The 27,815-nt window shown below is 44.6% G+C and overlaps 1 protein-coding gene across 1 annotated transcript; it reads left to right on the plus strand.

Moving 5' to 3' along the window:
* The first annotated feature begins 6,585 nt into the window (after nt 1–6,585).
* On the plus strand, nt 6,586–7,470 carry CLDN23 (claudin 23). The gene has a single exon (XM_012649826.1). It carries the CDS (start codon nt 6,586–6,588, stop codon nt 7,468–7,470), a length of 885 nt encoding a protein of 294 aa, XP_012505280.1.
* Nucleotides 7,471–27,815: the final 20,345 nt, after the last annotated feature.

Raw genomic sequence — 27,815 nt, forward strand, 5'->3', positions numbered from 1 at the left:
CACGTGTTCCTTTTTCAGCTAGCACCATAACTAGTCGAATTGATGAACTAGCAAAGGATATTGAGGCACAATTGTTAGAGAGGATTAATGAGTCACTGTGGTACAAAATCCAGGTTGACGAGTCTACCAATGTTGACAACCAGGCAACAATGCTTGCTTTTGTGCACTATATTTTTCAGGAGGACGTGCATGAGGATATGTTATGTGCACTTCTGTTGCCAAACAACACCACAGCAGCAGAACTATTCAAGTCTTTGAATGATTACGTGTGAGGAAAATTGAATTGGTCATTTTGTGTCGGTATATGCATAGACACAACGGCTGTCATGACTGCATGGCTTTCTGGTTCACTACTCGGGTCAAGGAGGTCACTTCTGTATGTGAGTCTATGCACTGTGTCATCCGTAGAGAAATGCTGGCTAGCTGAAAAATGTCATCTGAACTAAACAACATTTCGCAGGATGTAAATAAAATTATGAACTACATTAAAATTTTGGGCAGCTCTGTAAGGACATGGACACAGAGCACACACGTTTTCTTTTATACACAGAAGTGAGATGGCTTTCTAAAGGTAGATCACTGGTCAGAGTTTTTGAGTTACAAAAGCTGCTCCAGAGATTTCTTTTAGAAAAACAGTAGCCACTGGCAGCACATTTCAGTGACACAGAGTGGGTCGCAAAACTTGCTTACTTGTGTGACATATTCAACCTGCTCAATAAACTCCATCTATCACTTCAGGGGAGAACAACAACTGTGTTCAAGTCGGCAGATAAAGTGGCTGCATTCAAAGCCAAACTGGAATTACGGGGGCGACGAGTGAACATTGGGATTTTTGACATATTTCAAACATTAGCAGAGATTTTGAAAGAGACTGAGCCAGGGCCTTCTTTCTCCCAGCTGGTGCATGATCTCATATCTCAGCTTTCAAAAGAGTTTGAGCATTACTTCCCACCCACAAAAGCCCCCCAAACTGGGAAGGAATGGGTCCGTGACCCATTCGTGAATAACCCAGGTGAATCAACTTTGTCTGCACTAGACGAGGATCAACTGCTTAAGATAGCAAATGATGGTGGCCTTAAAAGTATATTTGAAACAACTTCGAATCTCCATGTGTTCTGCATTAAAGTCAAGGCAGCAGAATATCCCAAGATTGCCACAAAAGCACTGAAAGGCCTGCTTCTATTTCAAACACTCTATCTTTGTGAAGGAGGGTTTTCTGCAGTGACAGCAACCAAAGTGAGATTACGACTAGACTGGACATAAGCAACACAATTCAGGTATCACTGTCTCCCATCATCCCCAGATGGTCCATTTTGGTGCTATTTTGAGCAATTGCTCCACCTGGGAAGAAGGAGAGGGGTAGGCACTCCATTTTGGGGTTGCCCCATCCTTAATCCTATCCTGAACAACTTCTACACCTGGGGAAGGAAGGAATGCTTTATCAATCTAGGAATTCCCCAGCCGAGGCATAATAAGATTTAGAAACTGACATTAGCTTGAATCTTCATTGTGATTCAGCACCCCCAGGTGGACTTTCTTAGAGGGAGCTCATATAGGCAGATGAAATTTTGAGGACACCTGTTGATCATTATTGGCTAACACCTACACTCCCAGAAGCCCTCCTCCAGACCGGGCTAATAAAAGAAAACAATCCAAGAAGTCAGAAGAAGTGAGTTGGTCTCTCTCCACGAGTGGAGACAGACTCGTTTTATTCTACAATAGAGCACAGCTTTTGTGAAACTGCTCCCTGCCTGAGGTTACTCCGTCGTACTGGTCTGGCTGGTGATATTTTTTCTAAGAAAGGAGTCAGAGAACTGGGATAAGAGTCTGGACTTGACACTTTGGTGTGTCTGATCATTCTTCAGTCAAGAGCATACCAAGAACAGCGGGCAGACTCCCACCCTGACGTCTTTGGTGCCGAAACCCGAGATTCCGACAGGACCATCTAATTGCAAGAAGATAAGCTCGGGGCTCCCACTGATTCTGCATAACGGTGAGTTGTATAATTATTTCATTATATATTACAATGTATTAAAAGTAGAAATAAAGTGCACGATAAATGTACTGCACTTGAATCATCCCGAATCCATGAAAAGAGATTCTGGAGATTACACAACAAGGGGAATGAACTTAACACCACTGAACTGTACTCTTTACGATGGTTAAGACTAATTTTTATGTGTATTTTACCACAATTTTAAAAAAACGACGTATGCTATATTGTCCTTTCATGTTACCGTGTAGGAATTTTGCAAAACTTCTTTCATTTATGTAACAAATACTGAGTACCTACTACGAGCTAGGCATGATTCCAGGAGCTGGGATAGAGCCACAAACAAGACCAGCAACTTCCTTCAGCTTTGGAACTTGCAATGCAGTGGGGGAAACAATATATTTATTAATATATTGTTATGTAGTGATGAATTCTATAAAGAAAACAAATTACAGTAATGCGATACTGAGCTAACTGCGCTACTTTAAATTGAATGTCAAAAGTTCATTTAATTTCTACAATTAGGCACACATGGCTAGAAAAACAGCTGTTGGGCTATCTGCCAACAAGGACGGCTAATGCTATGTTGAAGGGGCTTTGTTCAATTCGAGCTGTTTCAATGCTATTTAAAAATAGAGAAAGATCATAGTTTAACTTCTTTCATGGTTTAGTTTTTATTCTATAACCCACTGAGTTGGATTTACCCTGAAAGAATGTCAATAGTGTTCCGGGCCTTATTCTTTGGAGAGAGTAAAATACAAAGACCTGGTATAAGGACCATGAGACACTTTGTCACGGTAAACTGACCTAGCGGACCCTCTTGACCCGCCAAAATTTGTCATGTGATCTCCCAAGACGAAGTTGTTGCAGAAGGTTGCAACTTTGTGCTAGGTGGTACCTGAGGCCCAGCCTGAGCAGGGTAACCTGGTTATTAGAATTGTGCTTTCAGAATTGGTTGCTGGGCACCCGCTATTTATTTCAAAACCTGTGGCATAGTCAACTTGCATTACCACAGGGCCAGTCTTTAAAATAGAAAGCTATTTTAAAAGACCCGGGGATCAGTTTACACAGGCAGGTACTAACCCCAGCAATAATTCTTTCCTGCCGCGCCATGATTCATGCTTTGTTTCTCACTCAGCCGTAGGATGAACTCAGAAGCCCGTGCAACAAAGAGGTCAGCTCTGTAATCAGATGCTATACTTAGCACAACCACCTTTCTCTTATTGCCATAGAAAGTGACCCCCACAGGCCTACACATCTTTGTCATAAATACGTGGAAGAATCCCATATCTCATTGTCTCCTATGTTGAGGAAAAACAAGCATTCAAACAAACAAGCTTGCTTACTGAGATGCATGTAACAGTCTTTATTGGCCAGATAGTCATCTGCTGTGGTTCCCAATCCCCAGGCTGCCAACCTGTACCCATGTGTGGCCTGTTAGGGCTTGGGCTGCACAGCTCCGCCACCCACGTGCCCCCACCCATCTGTGGAAAAATTGTCTTCCAAGAAAGTTAGAAAGTTGGGGTGGGGGGGGCGTGCACAGCAGGAGGTGAGCAGCGGGCCAGTGAGGGAAGCTTCCTCTGTTACTTACAGCCACTCCCGCATCCCCTGAGCTCTGCCTCCCCTCTCCCGCCCCAGTCCATGGAAAATTGTCTTCCATGAAACTGGTCCGTGGTGCCAAAAAGTTGGGGACCGCCCATCTATAGGATGATCCTGTAGGTACTCTGTGGAAGAACACAGGGCAGAAAGACATGACATTGATCTATTGAGTGGCTGTAGAGGGCCAGGCACCAAGATGCATTTTAGGGACAGAACAGAACAAGATGAACATGGTCCTTGCCCTTAGAGAACGGATAGATGAGCTAGAAACTAGCTGACTGAAGTATAAGAAACTGGCGAGTGCTCGGATAGAAGGGGGGCTGTGGAAGGACGCAATAGGAAAAGCTATAATAACCTAATCTAGGGGATAAGGAAACCCAGAGAAAATGGCGTTTAAGCAAAGATCTCAAGGATACTTTGGAGTTGAGAAGTGTTAGGGCACTAGGAAAAGGAAAGGGGTGGATGCAAAGGTCTAGAAGCAAAAAGGAACACAATGCTTCAGGGAAAGGAAGGGAAAAAATCCAGTTATCCTGGATTATAGTGTGAGGAGGTGGAGGGAAGGGAGGGCAAGATAGTGCTGGAATGCTGGGCTGGGCTGGACTGTAAAGGGTTAATGCAGGCCAGCTGTGAGGGGGCGTGGCTCCCAGGAAGGCCAGGTGTGGGAGGCCAGTTAAGAGTTGGCTTAAGGAGAAAGATGAGAGCATGGTGTGGACTAGGGGAGCGGCAGTAGGGCAGTGCCAGGACGGGAGAGAGATTTTAGGAGGAGGAGCACAGAATTCCCTTCCTCCCCACAGGTAAATACTTGGGCTTCATTTTGGAAGAGGATTCAAATGATATAAAGTGTTTATGAAGCAGCATGGTGTTATGCTTTCCAATATGATTGAGAGAGCTGATGGCACATTGATGCCTGCTTTAGATGGCCAATCAACACACAGGACATAAGACAAGTTCAAAATAATGTATACTATCAGAGCAGCATCATTTGCAATAGCCAAAAGATAGAAGCAACGTGTTTCCATTGAACGATGACTAGATAAACAAAATGTGGTATACCCGGATAGTGGAATATCATTCAGCCTTTAAAAGGAAGGAAGCTCTGTCACATGCTACGACATAGATGACCCTGGAGGGACATGATGCTAAGTGAAACAAACCCATCACAAAAGGACAGATACTGCATGATTCCAGTTGGATGAGGTACCTAAAGTCAAATTCATAGAGACAAAACGTATAATAGAATGGTGGTTGCCAGGCTCTGGGGGAAAGGAAGAGAGGGGAGTTATTTTTTAACTGGTACAGAGTTTCAGTTTGGGAAGAAAGTTCTGGAGAAGGATAGAGGTGATGGTAGTACAATAATGTGACTGTGCTTAATATCAGTGAACTCTACACTAAAAAAATGATGATGGTAAACTTTATGTGTATGCTCTCACAATTTTTTAAACTTAAAAAAAATTTTTTTAAGTAGTGATGGCTATCCCTGGTATCGTATATTCAAACGAATGCTCAATTAACTTTGACAAATTGTTTTAATTTTAACCAATTATAAAGGTAATACATTTCCATTGTAAAGACAGAAAATACAGAAAAATATTGTAAAGGATAATTTTTAGAAAAGTCATAATTATGATATTCTCACACAAATGTAGAATGACAAGTGTGAAAGATGTTATTTAACTCATTATTTAATAAGGAAAGCAGTATGATGCCAGTTCAAAAGAAAATACGAAGAAGCTGTGTGGGTGGGCGGCCACCTGTAGTCCCAGTTACTGGTGTGGGGGTGGGAGGCTGAGCTTAGGATCCGTCTCCCTGAGCAGTTCGGGTCCAGCCTCGGCAACATGGTGAGACCCCCGTCTCAATTAAAAAAAAAAAAAGAACACAGGTATAGACAAATAGGAACGTTAAAATGACAAATCAATGCCAAACTGGTCAATCCACTGCTCAATAATCAATTACATTCCACCGAGACAAACTCATTTGCATTTCTATGAGCAAAAGTCATTTGCAATACTACAGATTTTCTATGATTTATAGAGTTGTAAAATAGCCCAAAGAGGATGGAAGGCCACAGGACCCTATAGAATTAGACAAAGCTGCCAAGTGTGCTAAACAGGACACCCAGTAACACCCCTCCCTTGCCTACCCTCCAGTCTTTCACAAGGCTGAAAAGGGGAAAGTAAATCCTCTTGGAACCCTTCAACCCAGAAATACACTTGCTTTGATTTTTCTGAGTCAAATTCAGTGCGCACTGAGGAGCCTTTATTAAACAAATTAAACAAGATTTGTTAAACGCAACGTCCCGGGACGGGCTCCTGGACCAGGTGGGCTCCTGCACGCCCACCCCGCGCATCTCCAGGGGCCGGGAGGGCTCGGGGCCGCCCACTCAGGTGCAAGTGGCTGCAAGTTACAGAGCAAAACTGGTGGCCATCGGGGACCTGCTGGGAGTGGAGGGAGAAGCTATATCCGCAGGGTCGGGAAAAGAACTTTTGGAAGATCCGCGCGGGGAAGCAAGGAAGCCGCGCAGCCACCTGCACGGGCGCGGCGCTGCGTGTGGCGCCGCCTCTTCCCTCCCCGCCCACGGCCGGCCAGGGAGCCAGGGGCGGGGCGACCTTTGCTCCGGCGGGGGCCGGGCTGCGGTGTCCCCGCGGCTGGGCGCCCCAGCTCGCCTGCCGCGCGAGAGGTGGCCCGGCCGCTTCCTAAGCGCACTTCGCGTCCCTTCCGTCCCTCCCACCGGCCGGGTTTGGCCGGCTCTGCGCGCCCGCGCCTGGGCCCGCGGTTTCGGTCAGACCCGCCCGCGGGCTGGTTTCGATTAGGGCCAGCGGGAGGGCGGAGCGGCAGGACGCAGGAGTGGGGACTGGGACGGTCCCGCGCAGGAGACAAAGAGCGGCGGGGAGCGAGCGGGGCGCACTTCGGGGCTCGGAGCCCGGGGCGCGCGGGGCGAGGGCGGCAGCGCCGGTGGAGAGGGGCGGGGACGCCGTCTGCGCGGCTGGTCCGGGATGCGGACGCCGGTGGTAATGACGCTCGGCATGGTGCTGGCGCCCTGCGGGCTGCTGCTCAACCTGACGAGCACGCTGGCGCCTGGCTGGCGGCTGCTGAAGGGCTTCCTGGACCAGCCGGTGGACGTGGTGCTGTACCAGGGTCTGTGGGACATGTGTCGCGAGCAGAGCAGCCGCGAGCGCGAGTGCGGCCAACCGGACGAGTGGGGCTACTTCGCGGCCCAGCCCGTGCTCGTGGCGCGGGGCCTCATGGTCACGTCGCTGGCCACCACGGCCCTGGGGCTGCTGCTGGCGACGCTGGGCGTGCGCTGCTGGCGGGACGAGCCCCACTGCGTGCTGGCCGGCTTCTCGGGCGTCGTGCTCTTCGCCGCCGGCCTCTTCAGCCTCATCCCGGTGTCCTGGTACAACCACTTCTTGCAGGACCGCACCGTCCTGCCCGCCCCTGCCAGCCCGGTCACGGTGCACGTCAGCTACAGCCTGGTGCTGGGCTACCTGGGCAGCTGCCTGCTGCTGCTGGGCGGCTTCTCCCTGGCGCTCAGCTTGGCGCCCTGGTGCGAGGAGCACTGTCGGCGTCGCCGCAAGGCGCCCCCGGCCGGCCCGCGCCGCAGCAGCATCAGCACCGTCCACGTGGACTGGCCGGAGCCCGCGCTCACGCCCGCCATCAAGTACTACAGCGGGGGCCAGCACCGGCCGCCGCCCGCGCAGCAAGGAACCGGGGTCAAGGCCAAAGTGGGCTTCCCCATGCCGCGGCCGCCGCCCAAGGCCTACGCCAACCCCGCGAACGTGCTGGATGGGGAGCGGGAGCAGCCGGCCGACTCCCACGGCGCCTCCTCGCGCAGCACCCAGCCCTACCAGAGCTCGCTGCCCTGCGACTCCGACCTGTAGACCGCGCCCCACAAGGCGCCCGCGTCGGGAGTGCTGAGTGACAAAGGACTCGCCCCGCTCGGAGTTGGAACCCCGGAGGCACCTTCCTGTGGCTAGTTTGGAGGGCGGTCTTCCTTTCCTGTGGCCAGACTAGACTCCTTGGACAATTCCTTCAGGTTGGAATCGGTTTTCTTCTTAATAGAGTTTAGTTTTTCTCTACAGGGGGATCGGGGTCCTCTTATGGAGTGACAAGCTTGTCATATTTCTCGCTGAAGAAGATAAAGGGGGCATTTGCATCGTGTGGACCAGAGAAAATAACAAGTTGAAATCAGCAAGTAGAGGCTCAAAAGCAGCTTAACACCTTGAAACAACAATATTCTAAGATACTGATGAATCTGGCATCGATATAATGATTATATTTTTTTTCTGCTGTTTTAACTCCGTGCCATGCAAACTCCAAGAGACCAATATATTTCTTGCTATGTTTGAATGAGGCTCTTAAAAGAAACTTAGAGCCATGCAAATACCAGCAGCTATAGTGGCTTTTATGGAATGAAATAACCTGATTAACTCATATCTACATTTCTTCATGCATAAATGGGCTTTATCTTTTTTCTCACTTATTTTGGTGTGAAAGTTGGCCCTCGAGGAGTTTCTATTGCAGAAGCCAGAAGGGACATAGAGGGCCTAACGCTATACTATTCCATTCTTCGGATACCTCATCATGGACACAGGACTATGGACTTAATGTTTTGTACAAAATGAAACCTATTAATCACATTAGGTTAAAGTACATATGTATATATCTTTTATTTATAAATAAAATTTTAAAACAACAGTTTCAATATACCCACAAAAGCTTTTTTGTCTTCAGTGCCACCTTTGGGAGTTTAAGCTTTCCTTACTAACAGTTTCCTGGCTGCCAGGCAGTGTCTGAAATCTAACACTCCTATCTTTGCACCTCTTAGCATAAGATTACTAAAAGAAGCCAACGGGCTCCACTTAAATCTCTGATTGCATTGTTTTCAGGTTCGTGCCGTTTTCTGTGCAAAGCCAAGTCTATTGTTGAAAAAACTAGAAGCACCAGTTTCCACTTGAGGTGAGACTGGAAGTCTTTTCCTTTTGTATTAATAGCAGTGGTGGCTTTAAATCACAGGAAGACAGCTATATAGATTCCATGGGGGAGACTGAATCTCCAGCAGGGCTGGTTTAATTGCAAGTGGTTGATCTAAGGGTGCCTTTAAATAAACGGAATCTCATCTTCAAAATCTGCCATTCAGAGGTGGGAACGTTCAGTTCAGTAAGCACTGGTCATAGTACAATGGAGCTAACTCAACAGCACGTGCTGCTGTTTAGCGGTAGAAGGGATGATCCCGATTCACTTCCCTTGCTGTTTTGTACTGGAATCACCTGTTTCTCTCTTTTTGAAGCCAAACTAAATGTGCAGGCTTTATCACGGGAATCTTTTTCAAATGCAGATTGTGATTGAGTAGATCTGGAGGGAGGCCCTGAAAATGATTTCCTAACTAGCTCCTGGGAGATGCCAATTCTGACGGTTCATGGACCACACTTGGAGTTGCAAAGCTTTAGCTGGGACTATGCCTCGCTCAAATTTCAATTCCCAACCGGTGGCTCATGTTCAGACTGTTGAGTGCCTGCCACCTAGATGATTTGGGGAACTTGCTCTAGGGAACGGAGCCAGAATGGAGGAAAGGCAACAGGGCTCTTTTTAGCTAACACCTTGGAAAGCAGCAATTAGGAGGCTGAGGGGTGAGCACCCAGCGAACAACGTGCAGATGCTGGCTGGGTTTCTGGCAACCACTGAATCTCGGCTGCATCATAATTCCAACTATTTCTTGGGAAGCCTTGGTTAACACAGAACTGGTGCTTTGTGTGTTTTACTTTTTTCCCCCAGTGATTCTCCACTGCCTTCTATGCAAAACCCTTCCTCTCTGTGGATTAAGATTCGGTTGCTGAGAGTTAAAACTCTATTTTTGCCCAATCAAGAGAAATAAAGCCAAAATTCCTCTTTAAAAATAAAAACTTCTCATTGATACACAAATATTCAGGATAGCATGGAAAGAGACTTTTCATCAGGCTGGGATCCGTTTTGGCCTGAAGGTCATTCCCTGTCACAGCAGCACAGGTTGATGTGCCTCAAGCCCCTCATACCTCAGATGCCATCAAAACTATTTTTTTTTTTTTTTCGAGACAGAGTCTCAACCTGTCGCCCAGGCTGAAGCTCAGTGTCATCGTCATGGCTCACTGCAGCCTCAAACTTCTGGGTTCAAGCGAGCCTCCCACCTCAGCCTCCCTAGTAGCCAGGGCTACAGTGACATGCCACCAGGCCCTGCTAATTTTTATTTTTTTGTAGAAATGGGGTCTCGCTGTGTTGCCCAAGCTGGTCTTGAACTCCCAGCCTCAAATGATCCTCCCACCTCAGCCTCCCCAAAGCACTGAGATTACAGGTGTAAGGCACAGTACCTAGTAAAAAAAAAACTCATTTTTTAATCCTCCCGTTCACCAAATGAAGTATGTGTCCCCATTAAATGGATGAAATCTTTTCAAGATTACTCCAAGGATGCCAAGAGGGACTGAGAGATCCATGAAAGTAGAGCAGAAACTGCTTTAACGCGCTCCTGCCCCACCCATTCACCAATCTGGCCCCCATCAAGATGCACGCCCCTGCTAAGGAGGGGTGTGGTTCTGAGCACACACTTGGTTATGCACTGCAGAGGCTGCTTTGGCAGCCACCCTCCCCTTCTGTGCATAGATCATTCATCCAGTAAGTTTTGGGGCACCTGACACTTTGCCAGCACGTTTGTGGGCAGCATTGAAAACACCACCATTGCAGGCCATGCTTTTGTGGAACTTAAATACTCTCGCATGATAGTGCTCAAATAAAATTTTTAAAAAATCTAGAATCAAGGGGAAAAGGTGATATTTTAGGAAAGGTGGTCAGGAAGGAGGTGATACTTGAGCAGAGAACTGAGAGAAGGGGAGTATTTTAGGCAGAGGGAACAGCAAACTCCAAGTTCCTGCTACCTGCATGTTTTGCTTCTGCTTCATTCTAGAACAGGGTGGTACAATTGAGAAAGGCTAAGTACATCTTGTCCCCTACGTTTTGTCAGGCTAATGGCTTCTTTAGGAGGGAACACAGTCTGGAACAAATCCAATCTGTTTTATAGAGTGTTTCCAGAATTAAAAATGAGCAATTTGATGAGTGAATAGTGGGTGGAGAACTTTCCATTCTGCCCATGGATAGACAACCCCACAATACAGGAGGCAGATGAGAAATTGGAAGCTCAGTGCCTTATCACGGCCCCAGGAGTGATGGGAAAGTTTCCCAACCAGGGTCTCTCCCCCCACACCCACCCCACATCTCCAATCTTCCTAAAATGAGGGTCTGTCATTCATCTCTTTAACCCCTCCAGGCTCTTCCTTACATATTTATCCACTCTTAAATTTCTTTCATGGTCTGGCCAAGGCCTGTGTTTGTACACTCATTAGTTTCTTCCGCACATGCGCATTCTAATGCATTCTAATCCTGTCCCCATCAGCTTAGAGGTGTCATATTTGAACACATCATTTACATCTGGCTTAGTTCTTGAGGTGCTTTGTTGTTTTACTTCTAAATTGAAGGTAAAGGCCTAGATGGTTTCTATTTATCTTGTAGTCCTGGGATGGACACTAACACTTCCTCAGTGCTTATTAACAATTTAGTAAAGTTACTTTCAAAAGCCTTTTCTGTACCCTAGGGCCTCCTTTGTGTATACACCACCTTTCACGCATATAGTGATGTGTAGCCTGAGGCCACTGTCCCAGAAACTCAAAGGAAACTCAAAGGCAGAGTCGCTACTAATGGGAGGAAAATAAGGAGGCAATCATTACTTCAAATAAAACCTTGTCTGAAATTCTCATCCAATCTCCTCAACAAGCTCCACCCACATTCCTCTATCTCCTCCCTACACACAATGCAATCACTCCCTCCAGTGGTTCTCCACTAAGCAGGAGCTAACGAACGAAAATAAGGCTTAATTTGTTCAAATCAAGGAAAATATAGACAAAGCTTAGTAGGGGGACAGTGCTGACTATGGGACTTGATTCTTCAGCGGGGACTTGTGGAGAAGCGTGACTCCATCTGACTCTCATCCAACTGGCCCGCCCAGGCCATGCAGAGACTCCGACTGGGGAGCCTGGGAGGGCAGGTGTGTGCGTTTCACAGGTACCGGGCACCTGTGCTATAACTTCATTGCCATGACATGCGACCTGTGTGCGCGCATGACAACTAACTACGCCCCCACATGGGATGACACATCTTTTTCTACTACCCCATAAAAACCCCAAGCCACTTTCCCTTGGGGAGATGCTGCTTTGGAGAACATTCCAGGTGTTCTCACTTTCTGCTGCAAATGATTAAACCCCTACAGATCAAGACCCGTGTCCTCTGTGGAGTAGTGATTACTTGCCAGGCAGACGAACCCCGATCTTTCGGGTAACAGCTCCCAAAGAGCTGCCTCTCCTTTCAGAGCTAAGGGAGGCTAAATGAAGTCACTGCAATTTTTCTAGAACTTAGGTGATATATGCCTCCCAATAATATAAACCCTGCCCTTGCTGGAATTCAGTTTCCTCATCCATAAAACTGGGAAGACTGAATTAGATAGTATAAAAGGGGCTCCCTAACTTTATTCTGAAGACGAAGGGTAAGAATTTGAGGAGGCTGAGAGGGGAGAATGAGATTTGAACAGTGGAGGCTGGGGCAGCTGACTCACCTGTTAAACTAGTAATTAGTCTGAGAGCAACAAACTCCGTATTCTAGTCATGAGTTTCTCTGACTTCCATCAACCTCTCAGAATTTAAGTAGGAACTTGGTACTTCCCTCCCACCATCCATGGCTCCTCGTCCATTTGTTTCCTAAAAACAATGAACATAAAATGTGTGAGCTAACTCTTAATTTCTAGCAATAGGCACAAAAGGTCAAATTTTGTGTAGGGCTCTTTGAACCTAAATCATGAACCAATTAACTTTGCTAAAGTTCCTTGTTCTTCCAAAAGAAAATTCAAACCTATTACCACGGTATAGAAGTTGAGTTTCTAAAAGGAAATACAGATTTTACATCTGCCATAGGCTCACTGGTCCATCTATTAGGTGCAGAAAAATTAAGAAATTAACATGTAACATAGAGATGATTGCAATAGAAGGTTCTTAGAGTTGATAACGTGCCATTTCTACAAATAGACAAGGTTATGAAATTGATGTATTAAAACTAATTTAGGGGGTAAGGATGCTCAGGAATTGTCAAATATAATATCTTGAATATCCATCTATAAAATCAAGCCCTTCTGGTGAAAAGGACATTCAGATGTGTTTTGTAGATTCTTGAATGGAGAAAGCATAACAGGATATATTAAAACTAGATTCTGCTGGGATAATACTTAGACATACATTCATAGGAGACTGAAGATAGAAGAAGTTATAGTATAAATAAGCCAGGAGTCGGAGGGAAGAGGGGTGCATATCCAATATACAGGAGATTTGGCTGTATGCAGTTGGCAGCCTTCCCAGGAAGAGGAAATGGCAGGTGTTTCTGGAACCCAAACAGGAAACGAGCCCTGCAGAGTAGAAGGGTGGGGCTGAGGGTAACATTTCAGCACAGAGCTGGTCTGAACACAAGCCCTGGAAGGCTGATGGGAAGTTTAAGGTTTAAAAGAGACCAGGTAAGCCTGTCCAGCGAAAGTCGTCATACTGTTGTACATCACTCATATGTGGTTTTGAGCGTGATTCTTTATGTTTTTTTTATGTATTCGGTGGATGGGCAGAGGCAGAGACTTACCAAGAGCTAAATTGTCAGAGAGACTGGCTCTTGGGAGCGGAGAAACTTCAGATCCGCTCTGTGCATTGGGGTTGAGGGTACTCTGAGGTTGACACAGTTTCTTGGGGACACAGCTGATCCTCTGAGGCACCTTGATGATGATTGCTCTGTCTCCCAGCCACAGAGACGCAGCCCAGCCCCCAAAGGAAATGCGGAGCCCCAGTGGTCTCCAGGTCAAGTTGATCTTTACTTGGGAATTTTTATACGTGGTTGCAAAGCACAGTTTATTTTGTATACTATACCCACAATGATAAGCGTAGGACTTCTCATGATGCTTGCCAACCTACCCAAATTCATTCTTCAAGAAGCTAAACATGAACAGTCTAGAAAAGATCCAGCAAGAAAAGTCTTCCAAGAAAAGATTTATTATTATTTGGACTCATCAGACTTGGGTATTACACTGAACAGTGTGCAAGCATTTTCATATTTTCATTCATTGCTCAGTTGGCCTGATGTAGGTTCTGTTAATCTCATTCGATTACTGGGGAAACAGGTTCAGATTAAGTGATTTGCCCAAGGTTGCTATTATTGAATTTTAGACCATGTCTTTCACCAGAGAGTCAATACCCTTGATTCCCTACGTGGGTGTGAATAAAGTAGTAATCTGGGAAGATAAGCAGAGAGGTTAATAGTCCAAGCAACTGCATGTTCCCCCAGCAGGCGAGAGCCAGCTGAGATAAATCCTGGCCCACACTTGTACTTGAGGGATATTGCAGAATTAGATGTTACCGAAAATAAGTCGTGCATGGTGATGAGTGATTACTCCAGACCATGTTATCAGATCCATCCAGAAAGTCAGTGCAACCATCACAAATAGGCACCATGGAAATGCATTTCTGACCATCCTTTACTGGGATGACATGGAGCATCTGACAGTTTTAATTTGTGTGTTTGTGTCAGCCACGTGGTACCCACTGGGACACCAGCAAGTCTGTCCTTCAGGGTTTGGGAAGCAAATATAGCCACATCCTTCATTGTCTTTTGAGCAGCTGTTATTGCCTGCGTATTCCTCTACCCCCCAAAAAAAACATATTTAGATTAGATTTCAGAAGGGTCTTCTGCACACTCTTTGCAAATACATTATCAGACTTACAGGACCCAGATGTTTTCCCCAAGTTAGATAGCTCTTCAATGCAATTCCTGTTAGTCAACTAGGTCTGAGTGATTGGTGGTTCTTCCTTGTGGGTAAGTATGGCTTGAGAAGCCTAGGAGTTCAGATGTGGGGCCAAAAAGAAAAATTAAGAAAAATTGAGGCCAGCTGTGGTGGCTCAGGCCTGTAATCCCAGCACTTTGGGAGGCTGAGGTGGGAGAATTGCTTGAGGCCAGGAGTTCAAGACCAGCCTGAGTAACATAGTGAGACCCAGTCTCTACAAAAAATTTAAAAATTAGCTAGGCCGGGCGCGGTGGCTCACGCCTGTAATCCTAGCACTCTGGGAGGCCGAGGCGGGTGGATGGCTTCAGGTCAGGAGTTTGAGACCAGCCTGAGCAAGAGTGAGACCCCGTCGCTACTAAAAATAGAAAGAAATTATCTGGACAACTAAAAATATATATATAGAAAAAAATTAGCCGGCATGGTGGCGCATGCCTGTAGTCCCAGCGGGAGGCTGAGGCAGGAGGATCACTTGAGCCCAGGAGTTTGAGGTTGCTTTGAGCTAGGCTGATGCCATGGCACTCTAGCCAGGGCAACAGAGCCAGACCCTGTCTCAAAAAAAAAAAAAAATTAGCTAGGTGTGGTGACATGCACCTGTAGTCCCAGCTACTTGGGAGGCTGAGGCAGGAGGATTGCTTGAATCCAGGAGTTTGAGGTTGCAGTGAGCTATGATTGGGTCACTGTACTCTAGGGGACAGAGTGAGACCCTATCTCAAAAAAAAAGAAAAAATGGAGGGGAGTTCTGACTTATTCAAGACCCCGTTGTGAGTTCTCTTCTCCCCTCAAATTATACCTGGTTAAACACTTAAATGTGACAAAATGGACACTCAGAGATTCAATACTCAAACATGCTATGGCTCTCATCTGCATTAACGTGTCTATGGAGAGTTAGTATGATTATAGTAAATATACTCGCAATTCATACCACGTACCCACAGATGAGTCAGTGTACCTGGCATGGAAGACTGAGAAGAGGGGACAGGGACAGACCTGGGCTCAGAACTGGGAGCAGCTCTCTTCATCCGAGAGGCACTCCCGAGAAATACATTCCTTCTTCCCGCAGGGGACAGGGGACGGATGAACTGTAGAGGTGAGGGTAGAGAAAGAGGAGGAAGAGGAGGAGGAGGAGGGATAGCTGGGGCTGCCCCTTCTGCCTCTGGATCTAGAGCAAACAGTTGCTTCAGCAAGTCGGTCCAGCAGGTTCCAGCGATGGGGATGTGCCCCTACTGTCCTGCTCCTCCAGAAAACCATGTCACGGCTGAGTACCTACATTTTCCTACCGCATAGAAAGAAATGGTGGAACTGACCCAAAGCCTGCCTCCCTTAGATTAGTGTATTTCACTAGCCCATTTGTACTGTTACTGAATTTGAGCAGGTTGTTTCCTCCTTGCCAGCCTACTAACTTTAACCTTAATTTTTTTCACTATCTGATCTTTATTCCAGTCTGGGAAATGAAAATAAAGTAAGTTTCTGAAGGCAGGGACTTGTTCTGTCTGGCTCCCGGCTATTGTATCCTATGGTTTAGGACAGGGGCCAGCAGAAGGTGGGCACTCATTTGTTGAGATGTGTGAATTACACTGCTGAAAGTTACCAATTAGTACTCTTCAGCAGAGGGCAGCGACCTAACAGATTTGTTAGTACAACAGTCAAACTTGGATTTGTTACCAAAAAATTATTTATTGCCACACTTTACCACCTAAAAAATATGTCCCTATGCCTAATGCTTCTTAACCCTTAAGGTCAGGTTAAACCAAACAGTGAGTTAAAAGTAAGGCAGTATAGACGAGGGAGATGAGAACACAGTATGGGATTAGGTACCTGGAAGAAATGATTCTGTCCCTTTTTGTTTCTACTCTTCCTTGGAATTTCTACGCGCTTCTGCCAACAAAACCCCCTGAATCTTGTGATGTGACTGCCTCTTTTTCCGCCTTACCAACTGGGATCAGACTTTTTTGACTCTGTGGAAAAGGTAGAATAAAAAAAAAAAAAACGAAAAAGAGGTAAAAACAGAAAAACCAAAAACACCCAAAAAAAACCAGAACAAAAAGAAAAATGGCGCTTCCCCGGACACCACACCCAAAAAAGAACAACACAGAGGGCCCCCCAAAAGATGACACGCGATATATACCACAAAAAAAAAAAAAATGGGTTCCTTGGTAAATCGGTTTAGGAAACTGGTTTAAAGCAAATTACATGGATTTCTTTATTGCCAGACTAAGACCCCTGAATGTGCTAATGTGCAAAATGACTCCCAAAAGAGGCCACGGTGTGCAAACTTTAAGGAGTGCTTAGAGACTCGTGTCATTTAGCAACTTTGAGAAACTTCCAGAACTTGGACAAATTAGGAAGAAGTCCTGCTGAACAGCAGGTTAGGACAAATGCCAATACAAACACCAAAACACCCAGGATTTTATCCTAGAAAAACACATGGAGAAGAGCCGGGTAAATTGGATCTCAAAGAATAACCCAACAGAGGAGGACTCACCTGGCACGTCCTGGTTCTCTGCCAAGATGATCGTTTTCTTTATATATGGCTCTTTCAACACTGAGAAGGGCTCCAGTGTCGTCCTGTTCCATAGCACAAGAACTGTTTTGTCCACAGTCACCAGGTTGGGCTCACAGGCCACTGTCATCCCGTTGCTCCAGGACTTGTTCAAAGAACATGTTGTATTTTCTTAGGAGACTCAGACTTTGCAAACCTAAGGAATGGTCAAGTTCTTACAAGCTGATGCAGAACAAGTAACCTGTGACAGAGGGACACATGGATGCCATCTGATTGAGGTTCAATGACCCCAAACTAAAAAGAAGCAAGTTTTGTAGGGTTTAGTTTATATTTAAAGATAGTCCAATGAAGTGTTTAAAACTCCAAGAAACCAAGGGGCTTAGGCCTGCCAAGCGAGAACATCAGATGTGAATTTTCTGTCTTCCACGTATACTAAAAATATCTGGGTGTCGGCACAAGAGCTGCCAAGTCTCAAGGTTGGCTTTTGGGTAAGAAAACTAGCAAATTCAGCTACAAAGGTATAACTAGCACCTGTTACCGAGTTATAACTATAGCACTTGTACCTCATTTGCAACACAAGTTTGTACTTGTAGAAACAAATTCTAAACATGGCAAAAAGCCATTAAGTATGTCATTTGTGAAGTTTTGTGTCTTTTAAATCACAAATCCAGACTTGTAGATGAGAAGTGAGTTTGGGGTGAGTTGCCCCAGCTTTAACTGTGAAAATCCTACTTTGAATCTAAGTTCTTGGAATGACTGAGGGTTAAAGAGAAAATTCAAAGGAAAATTGGACAATATTTTTAACTGTTTAAAAATGCAAGCACAGCTGGGTGCAATAGTTTATGCCGGTAATCCCAGCACTCTGGGAGGCTGAAGCCGGAGGACTGCTGGAGACCAGGAGTTTGAGACCAGCCTGAACAACATAGATCCTGACTACAAAAATTTTTTTTTAAAAAACTAGCCAGGTGTGGTGATGCATACCCATAGTCCCAGCTACTTGGGAGGCTGAGGCAGGAGGATCACTTGAGCCCAGGAGTTCAAGCTTACAGTAAGCTATGATCAGGCCATTACACTCCAGCCTGGGCAACAGAGTGAGACCCTGTCTCTAAAGAAAAAAAAATGCAGACACTGCATATTAAAATGTGTGGGACTAGAAGTACTAAAAGGGAAATTGGTACCACTAGACGTCTGTTGTCTGTATTAGAAAAGAAGAAAGGGCTGGGCACAGTGGCTCACACCTGTAATCCTAGCACTCCGGGAGGCTGAAGTGGGAGGATGGCTCAAGTTCAGGAGTTCGAGAACAGCCTGAGCAAGAGCAAGACCCTGTCTCTACTAATAATGGAAAAATTAGCCGGGTGTGGTGGCTCATGCCTGTAGTCCCAGCTACTTGGGAGGCTGAGGCAGGAGGATCCCTTGAGCCCAGGAGTTTCAGGTTACTGTGAACGAGGCTGATACCACTGCACTCTACCCTGGGTGACAGAGCAAGACTCTGTCTCCAAAAAAGAAAAAAAAAGAAAAGAAGAAAGTTTTCAAAGCAATGATCTCAGCTTCCATCTCAAGAAGCTGAAAAAGGAAAGAAAACTAAAGCCAAAACAAGCAGATGGAAGGGAATAAATAGACAAAATCATAAATGGAAAAAAATTTTTAAGAATAAGAAAAAAAATCAATGAAACTAAAAACTGGATCTTTGGAAATCTCAAAAAAGGTAAAGCTCTAGCCAGACTCACCCGGAAAAAAAAAAAGGATACAAACTGGCAGCATCAGGAATAAAGAAGAGGTCACTCTGCATCCCATAGACATGAAAAAGATGCCTTAGATGAAATGGACAAATTCTTTGAAAGATACAAACTTTCAACTTTCTCACAGATTATTGGAATTGTCTTATATCTATTAAGGAGATGGGCTTTGTAGTCGAGAACCTTGCAACAAAAAGAACTTCAGGCCCAGATGTGTTCACTGGCGAGTTCTACCAAATATTTAAGGTGGGGAGAAGAAGTGCAAACAAATCCTGAACTCTTTTTAGTGGTTAGTGGTTTGTTTTTATTAGCAGCACAGACAAAGCGATTCTGAAACCATTTTAGATGTTGTCTTAAAGGATTGAACAAATGACAAAACGTGTTGCTACTGTTGGGAGCCGGGTTCTCCCTGTGGGAAAGAGGACATGCCAGTATGACTCCCACTGGCAAAGCTGGGGCGATTTGAGCACCAAGTAAGTACAGTGCTGAATTGTAAACCATTGAAAATACACTAATAGTCCACACGGATGATAGAGGAGAAGGGAAGGCTCTTGGTTACGGTAGAATACCGCGAGCCGACCAGCAAATGTGCTGGACAGATGGGGTTGGAAATCCACTGTTTTGCAAACATCATAAGTAATGATTGGGTCAGGCGAGAGTCATCAGTGGATGCTAAATCTAGGGGGACATTTTGATGAGGAACAGGATGGTTGCATAGTAATAAGGTAAAGCACCACAGACTGCTTATTCATTGCAAGGAGGAAAATAAAACCATAGTAATAATAATAGGGTAGAGAAATTAGACAACAACCTGCATAGGTGACCAAAATTAACATCCTCAGTGAAGGACAGGGCGCTATTGTGTGCCTCCAGGTGGGATTGCCTGAGGAAGACATGGTATCCCTTAATGAGAATGACCCGAAAATGTTTAACTTGAATCTAATCACCATAGAATAAGCAGAAAAACACAAAATAAATAGTATTCCATTCTTAAAATGTCAGAGGGGACTATACCCTTGAAAAATATTTATGTCGTAAAAGACTAAGAAAGGCTGTGGAGAGTTCCAGATTAAAGGACGCTAAAGAGACGTCACAACTAAATGTGATGCTCAACCCTGGACTGCATCCTCCCCGGGAGAGGAGTGGGAAGTGCTGTAAGAGGCATCATGAGGTCACGAGATAAGACATGAATATGGACCATAGATTAGATGACAGTATTTACGTTAATATAAATTTGTGAAACTGATAACTATAGGATGCATATGTAAGAGAACATCACTCTTCTCAGGAAGTCCATGTGGAAGTGTTTACGGATATATATGTAACTTCCCCTCGAATGGTTCCCAAAATAATTACGTGTGTGTACATGCATGTGTACATATATGCATGTGTGTGGACAGAGAAAGCACATGTATAGAGCAAATGGGGCATAATCTGAGTAAAGGACATTGATATTTTTCGTGCTATTTTTCCTAATTATAGAATTGTAAAAAAAAAAAAATTATAGAACTGTTTTCAAAAAAGATATAAAACTTATCCATACCTATTAATTCTTTTTTTTTTTTTTTTGAGACAGAGTCTCACGCTGTTGCCCTGGCTCGAGTGAGTGCCGTGGCGTCAGCCTAGCTCACAGCAACCTCACACTCCTGGGCTCAAGCGATCCTACTGCCTCAGCCTCCCGAGTAGCTGGGACTACAGGCATGTGCCACCATGCCTGGCTCATTTTTTCTATATAGATTTTTAGTTGTCCAAATAATTTCTTTCTATTTTTAGTAGAGACGGGGTCTCGCTCTTGCTCAGGCTGGTCTTGAACTCCTGACCTTGAGCGATCCACCCACCTCGGCCTCCCAGAGTGCTAGGATTATAGGCATGAGCCACCGCGCCCGGCCCATACCTATTAATTCTTAATTTTAGTAACAAAACATAGAGGTTAGGAATGAGAGAATGAGGGACAAATCAAAAGCCTTTCAATGTCTTCCTTGGTGAAAATGTGGTAGGAGTGAAGCTGACGTCACAGAAAGTCAGAGTGACTATTTGATTTTAGTATGTTCACAAAGGCTCCTACCTCTAAATATGAGTTAAAATATAGAAGAATAGTGTAAAATTTGTTTTGCTTGCAAGGAAGGAGGGCACAGAGAAGAATTTTTAAAATTCATGTTCTGATTAACCTGAAAGAAATCTAAAAAAGAGAAAAACGTGAACAATAGATATAATAGTGAAGTAGAAAGTAAAAAGGAAGATGTGAAATCAATCCTACCAGACACTAGAGACCATGTGAATGGGTTGGACTCCAGTATCAGATGACAAGGACTCTCAGATTGGACTAAGAAACATTATCAAACTACATGCTGTCTACAAGAGACACACTTAAAAATTTTCACAGAAAATTTGAAACTTAAGGGATAGGTAGAGATAAGTCAGGCATGTGCCAACCAAATAATATTAAGTAAAATGAAATTCAAAACCAGCAACTTTGATATCAGCTGTGGGAGAGCCATATGGGTTTATAAGTGATGAGGAATCGTTTGCTACCTTTCTATTTTCTTTCTACCCCTAGGAGGGAAGGCATTGTTTCCTTAGCAACCCTGTCAAATCTCCTTGTTCCAGAATAAATAACATTAATGTCAGCTGTCACAGGCCACTGTCTGGAGGCTGTCTTTCACTGACTTAGCCTAATAATGCCCTTTTGCTAAGAAACATGAATACATGATTTTTTGAAATTTGTACTAATGATTTCACATATCTCCAATCACACTGAAGAACAGATAGAATGACTTCAAATAATGTGTTGAATCCATTAAAACTGTGGCTGCTAAAAGCTTCCGGGTCTTTTTTGTAAAGCCACCAAAAGCAAGTAGAGGACCCTCTGTGGTACACCTGCAGGAGGCTTTGGGGACTGACTTTTCCATGCCTGAGTTTTTGCTGCCACCTACAGACTGAGTCTGGACACAGCATGTTCCCTTAATGCCACTTTTCACACATTCCAAAAGGTCCCTTAAGTATATTGTCTACATTGCATGTTGCACAATGAACCAAAGTGAGCATCCAGCTTCCACGAACACAGTGTCCCCAGGCAGGAGCTACAGGGACATTTCTTCCGCATATCAGGGAGCGTGGTAAAATGATGAAGTCACAAAACCTTTTTCACAAAAACTGCAAAGAATACACCCTACGATGATGTAAACCTTTCTTTTTGTTGCTACTATTTGTATTCCTTTCAAAGCCTACGTGTTCTGTTGAATTTAAATGATATAACTTTAAATGTATTAATTTGGTCATATCTTACATTGCCGAGGGAATTTTTAGTGCAGTTTTTTTTCTTTGCTTGCCTTCACCCGTTCTTGTCATCCCCCCATTTTCTTCCTGATAGCCCCACTTGTCAAGGTAACACACATTGCAAATACTGTATTTTGTATGTATATGCATGTACAGGCATATAAATACATACACATTTGGGGAGGAAAGTCACCCCAAAAAATCTTCTTTATGTATGTATATATACAATTTTCAAGGCTATTGTTTATTCTCTCTTGGCCACTCAGAATCCATAAAATAAAAGCCAGGTGCCACGGAACATACCTATAGTGACAGCTGCGTGGGAGACAGAAGCAGGAAAATTGCTTGAGTCTGGGAATTCAAGGCTGTAGTGCGCTCTGATCACGCCTGTGAATAGCCACTGCACTCCAGCCTGGGCGACAGAGCGAGACCCTGTAGACTCAGCCAGTAGGTGTCCAGAGCCCACTTGCCTTAAACCTTGCCTCATGGCACCTGCTTGACAGAGCCTCTAGGTCAGATTATTCACCTCTTAAAAATCTTCCAGATCAAAGATTTAGTGCTGACCCCAGACAGGTGAAAAAATATTTCTGTGCTTTGTCTTTGAGGGCAGGTACAAAGATGTTTTGTTACATGTAAATAACATTTCCCCAGCTTCTAGTTAAACCGATTTTACAGAGTAAATAAATATTTATTGGATCCTCTGTTCCTAGAATCCTTAAAAGTTAATTGAGGAAATAAAACCTACCCTCAAGGAGAAAGTGAAAACGGTGATTCCTGGGGGATTTGAGTAGCGGCTAAGGGTGCAAGCTCTGATGTCTGATCAAGGACATTCAAAGCTCAGCTGCACACCTACAGGCTGTGTGGCACTGGGTAAGCCAGTTAACCTCTCTGCACCTTTTTTCTATATTGTAGACTTCTTGTTGTAAGACTCGAGATAATACATGCAGAGCACTTAGCAAAGTGCTAAGTATAAGTATACTTAGTATACTAAGTATACCAAGGCTCTGGTGTGAATAATAGATTTTTTAAAAATACTGCTGACCCAGTTTCCCAACCAAGAAGAGATGATTCCCTTGGCTTGACAGAGAGAAGCAGAAGGAACGTGAACACTAAAATGCAGCTGAGTGAACCAGAGAATGGGGCTCTGCATCCACGTCCCGTCCTGGCGGGATGTGGTGAGTGGGATGATAGAACGCTCAGAGAAGCCTGAGGGTCTGCAGACAGAAGTAGCCTGTGCCTTATTTCCCGGGTGCCTCCCTGGGACAACAGCAGGACCCAGCATCCCCCTCCCCTAAATGGAGGAGATAACCCAAGAGTGAAGTATAGATGGCAGCATGGAGTCAACAAGTGAGCACCGGGGACAGCTCCAGATCCACAGTGGCACAGGTGGGCATCAAGACGGGCACAGATGTAGTCAGAGACCCGCAGCCCAGGAGACCTCGAGGTGTAGAAAGAAGGAAGTAGGGTTACCTTCAGGCTTCTCAGTAGGAAACCAGGTGAACTTTGGACATCTTCCAGGTGCTGGTGGGCACAGAAACTCAGAGGCCAGTGGAAATGAGGATTCGGTGAGAGATGGCAGGATGCACGCACGAGATCCAGAGGCCAGACACTCCACCCCATGCCTTGACCCTAAACCCCCTTGGAACTTAGGTGCAACCAGAGGAGAAAGGGGGGAGGTGAGAACTCCTGAATTAACTAGAGAAAACCTCAATTGGCTGAAATTGCATTTCTACCTTCCGTGGACTGTGGACCCCAAATATAAGTTCAGGCATAAAAAATAGTTTATAAAGCTCATGTGTGAGACCCGACAAATCAGTATGTTACACTAATGAAGCACTTAGCACAGTACCTGGCGTGTCGTAAATGCTTTGTAAACGTTAGCAGTTACTGTTAATAAGCAGATAGGCTTCAACAACCAGTCAGTGAGGCAAGATGAGAAAGTAGCAAATGGCAGAAGGTTTAGGAGCTTGGCAGCCATGGGAACCCCACAGCCCAGGCCTCCTGCTGGGGGAGCAAGTTCATGGACAGCTCAGCTCCTCTTCCCCCTGGACTACCCCCCCGCCACAGACACAAAGGCTAATTCCTGCAGGATTGGGGCTCTTCTAATGGGCCCTCTGGCTCAGGGACTCCCCTCCAGCCCAGCCAAATGCCCACAGAGCTGCATGGCTGCCCAGAACTCCTCCTTCCTCTGCTCTCCCAGGAGAGTGAGGCTGCATCTCGGTCTGAAGGCTCCTTAGCCTGCTCCTGCATCCTCTCCATCCTTCCCAGGCTTCCCCCAGGGAATCTCTTGCACATCTAATCCCATCTTGGTGTTGTCTTCTCAGAGGACCCAACTTCTCTAAAAGGCTTTACCCTACTAGTCACTGTGGGCGCAGAGGACACAGATAGGATCAAAGGGAATTAGATGTGGCTGAGATCCAGGGTGTTCTGGGCACTGCAGGCCCACGTGGCCTCCAGAGCAGGTGTGGGCATGAGCTCTAGACTATTTGCCTAAGGTGGGGTCAGATTACAGACCCACTTTAAAGAGGCCGGGCTCTATGTGGCTGTCCATGGGAGAGCTGGTTGCTAGGCTTTTGTCAGAGCGATGCCAGGGAGCAAAGGAGATGACAGCAGTTCAGGAATTTGCTTTTGAAGCTTTATCTCCCGTTGTGGAATGCAAAACCTTATCTTCTGTCAAACAAATTCTAAGCTTTAGCAAATACGTGAGGAAAAGTATCTTGTGCCTAATGTCGCATCATACGATTTAACCCAGATCCAAGAAACACAAAAGACCTAGTGCAATTGCTGCAGAGATTCCCATCTTAAAAAATCATCTATGTTATAAAAGAATATGTGAGATTTAACTGGGAGGAACAGTCCATTTATTTCACCACTCTGAACCTCAGTCTCCTTCTCTGTAAAATGAGGAAATGAGTCCAGAAGATCCATTACAGCTCTCCTAACTATGGTTTTAAGAGCTACTGAACCATGAGAGGTGACATCATTTCAAACTTTAATTTAAATAGCCACAAGATGCCAGGATACTTTTATTTGCAGATGCTTGACATCATGTCACCAAAAAAGATTTCTAAACACATTTGTCTTTCTCATGACATGAGATTTTTAATATCATCAGTTATACATAATCACTTGCTGACAGTTTACACTGACAGGTGTTTGAGCAGTTGTCAATCATATGTTCATTTTATTGATTTTTTTCATATATATCAGGACTGAAATTTAAGTAGCTCGGAGTATAAATATTAATTATGCAGTCACTCTTGCCTTCCTGATACATGGTCACAGAATCAACAGCTGTGCCTCTCATGCTTGCATGGACTAGAAGTAACAAGATTATGAGAGAAAAAAGGGTAACGATGTAGACAGGCTTAGATTGGTAACTCAGTAAGTTACAAGAAACCCTAAGAACAGCCACGAGTTTCTTTAGAGATAATTACCAAGATCCCTCTGACAGGTAGCATGACATGCCAGATCAAAAAACCCAGGCACGGTGGGGCGCGGTGGCTCACGCCTGTAATCCTAGCACTCTGGGAGGCCGAGGTGGGAGGATCTCTTGAGGTCAGGAGTTTGAGACCAGCCCGAGCAAGAACAAGACCCTGTCTCTACTAAAAATAGAAAAATTAGCTGAGTGTGATGGCTCATGCCTGTAGTCCCAACTACTTGGGAGACTGAGCCAGGAGGATCACTTGAGCCCAGGAGTTTGAGGTTGTAGTGAGCTATGAAGATGCCACTGTACTCTACCCAGGGTGACAGAGACAGACCCTGTCTCAAAAACAAACAAAAAAAACCAACACTGAAACCTGAAAGTAGATCTTTTATTGCTAAATTCCTGATTAGTTAGATTAAAATAAGATAAGGTTCAGCATCCAATCTCTTCCTAATTTTCCTTACTTAAGTGATAAGAGGCAAAGTAACAAACATAAAAAGCCATATTTGCTCATTTCTGCTTGCCAAAACATAACTTCACAAAGCCCCTGTCTGTGATGACATGCAGCTCTCCCGAAAGATGCTTGGAAGACAAAACAGGACAGAGCACATGGGCTTCCATGTCTCTTGCCTGAGTCACTATATTCCTTAAAAGATAAATGACCCCAATCTTTGCCTTTTTCTGCATGTAAAATAACGTCTGACAAGATTAATAATTATGCTTCTATAATCTATAACCACATGTATTCTTACACTCAAACCTTATGTGATTCTGCTTTAATGTAGCTTTCTAAGCAAGTTTGATGTGATTTTGCATGTACTGAACCTCCACCACGTGTATATAAGCAATAGGCTTAACACATTAACTGCCATGTCAGTTGTATTTAACTCATGCTAGTTTTGAGCACGGGGCCTCATGAAGCACATGTAACTCACACATCTCTTCACCTCGGGGGCCACATGAACTATTTTTCAAGTTGCATATAACTTGCACACAGAAAATAATAAAAAATAACAAATTTTTCATTAAATTAGAAAGGATTGTTTTCAAAGTTTTTATTCTATTTTCATAATAAAACAACATGGCCCCAAGAAAAAAACTTCTTTTTCTAGTGTGGCAGTCAATGTGTTAAAAACTGTGTCAGAGCAGTCTGAACCTCTAACCGGCTGCTCCCAGGCTGTAGGCATCAGTCTATAGTCCTCGGCAAGAATTCTGAATAAAACTAACTTTAATTCTTTAAAAGCTTAATTTTTTTTTGTTGGTCAACAGTGATGAGATGCTTCATTCACACAAATAAGTGAAATGGAAGGTATATTGTTATTGCAATGTTCTTTAACTCTTTGAATTTCTTTCAAATGATATACCAAAAACTACAATGTGATCTATCATCAAAAGTTATTCCAATCACCTATCAGCTGACAAATCAGTCAGGTCTTTCATTTGGCACCTGACTTGTGAAAACATTTTCTACCCAGACACAAGAGTCCAGTTGGATGCTAATATTTAATAATGTTTTTGGGATGGTCAGCCTAGAGGTTTTAACACTCTAGGACAATGAATAGACATCAGGTGGGGGCTGAGGGACAAAAACGCAGGTGGGGAAGAGAAGACCCCTCCCTGGTGGCTCAACGCCTCCACTGCAGATGGATTTTAGAAAACGGTACAAAGGGAAGTTAAACGAATGCCCTGAAAACCATCTGGCAAGAAAGGCTTGTGAAGTTTCTATGTAACCTCAGGGTCATACACGGCCTGGTTTGAAAGCTACTCATTCGGAGCCCCAGGACTGCAGGTTCTTGCTAACAGTACAGGCTGCTGAACATAGCGCTATTTAGGCAAGATGCCAAAGGGACTTGGAAATGAGCCACCTCTCTAGGTCGATGTTAAATGGGTTTCCTGGACTAGCTGCATCAAATATCATCTGGGTGTTTGTTTAATATAAAGATTCCGAGGCCAGACCAACTAAACTTGAATCTTTAGGGAGAAGGACCTAGGAAACGGTTTAAACAACCTACGTGTCTCTTAAGCACGTTAAAGTTTAAGAAATACTTTCATGGTGATCTAGGCTCTATTTTCTGCATCTAGCTACACCCACAGAAGGGTACATACTTAGCTACATCCTTTGGTCATAGCACCTTTATGAAGTTTTCATCTTACGTCCTAGAAATTTGTAAAAGTCATTATAAGAAAGAGATCAATGCATGGCACTATTATATCAGTTTATTAAAATGAAATAGCACATATTGATATTTGTATCACTCAGTCTCCTCTACCACAAACCTGGCTAAGGAATTTATTTAGAAGGCAGTGCTTAGAAAGATAGTATTTCCCCTGCAGGTCTGGTACGAGACTCAGTTATACATCGTAATTAAAACTATGACAATCCTGATTTTCCTTTTTGCCCC

The sequence above is a fragment of the Propithecus coquereli genome, unplaced genomic scaffold (assembly GCF_000956105.1).
Source record: "Propithecus coquereli isolate 6110/MARCELLA unplaced genomic scaffold, Pcoq_1.0 Scaffold304, whole genome shotgun sequence".
NCBI lineage: Eukaryota > Metazoa > Chordata > Mammalia > Primates > Indriidae > Propithecus > Propithecus coquereli.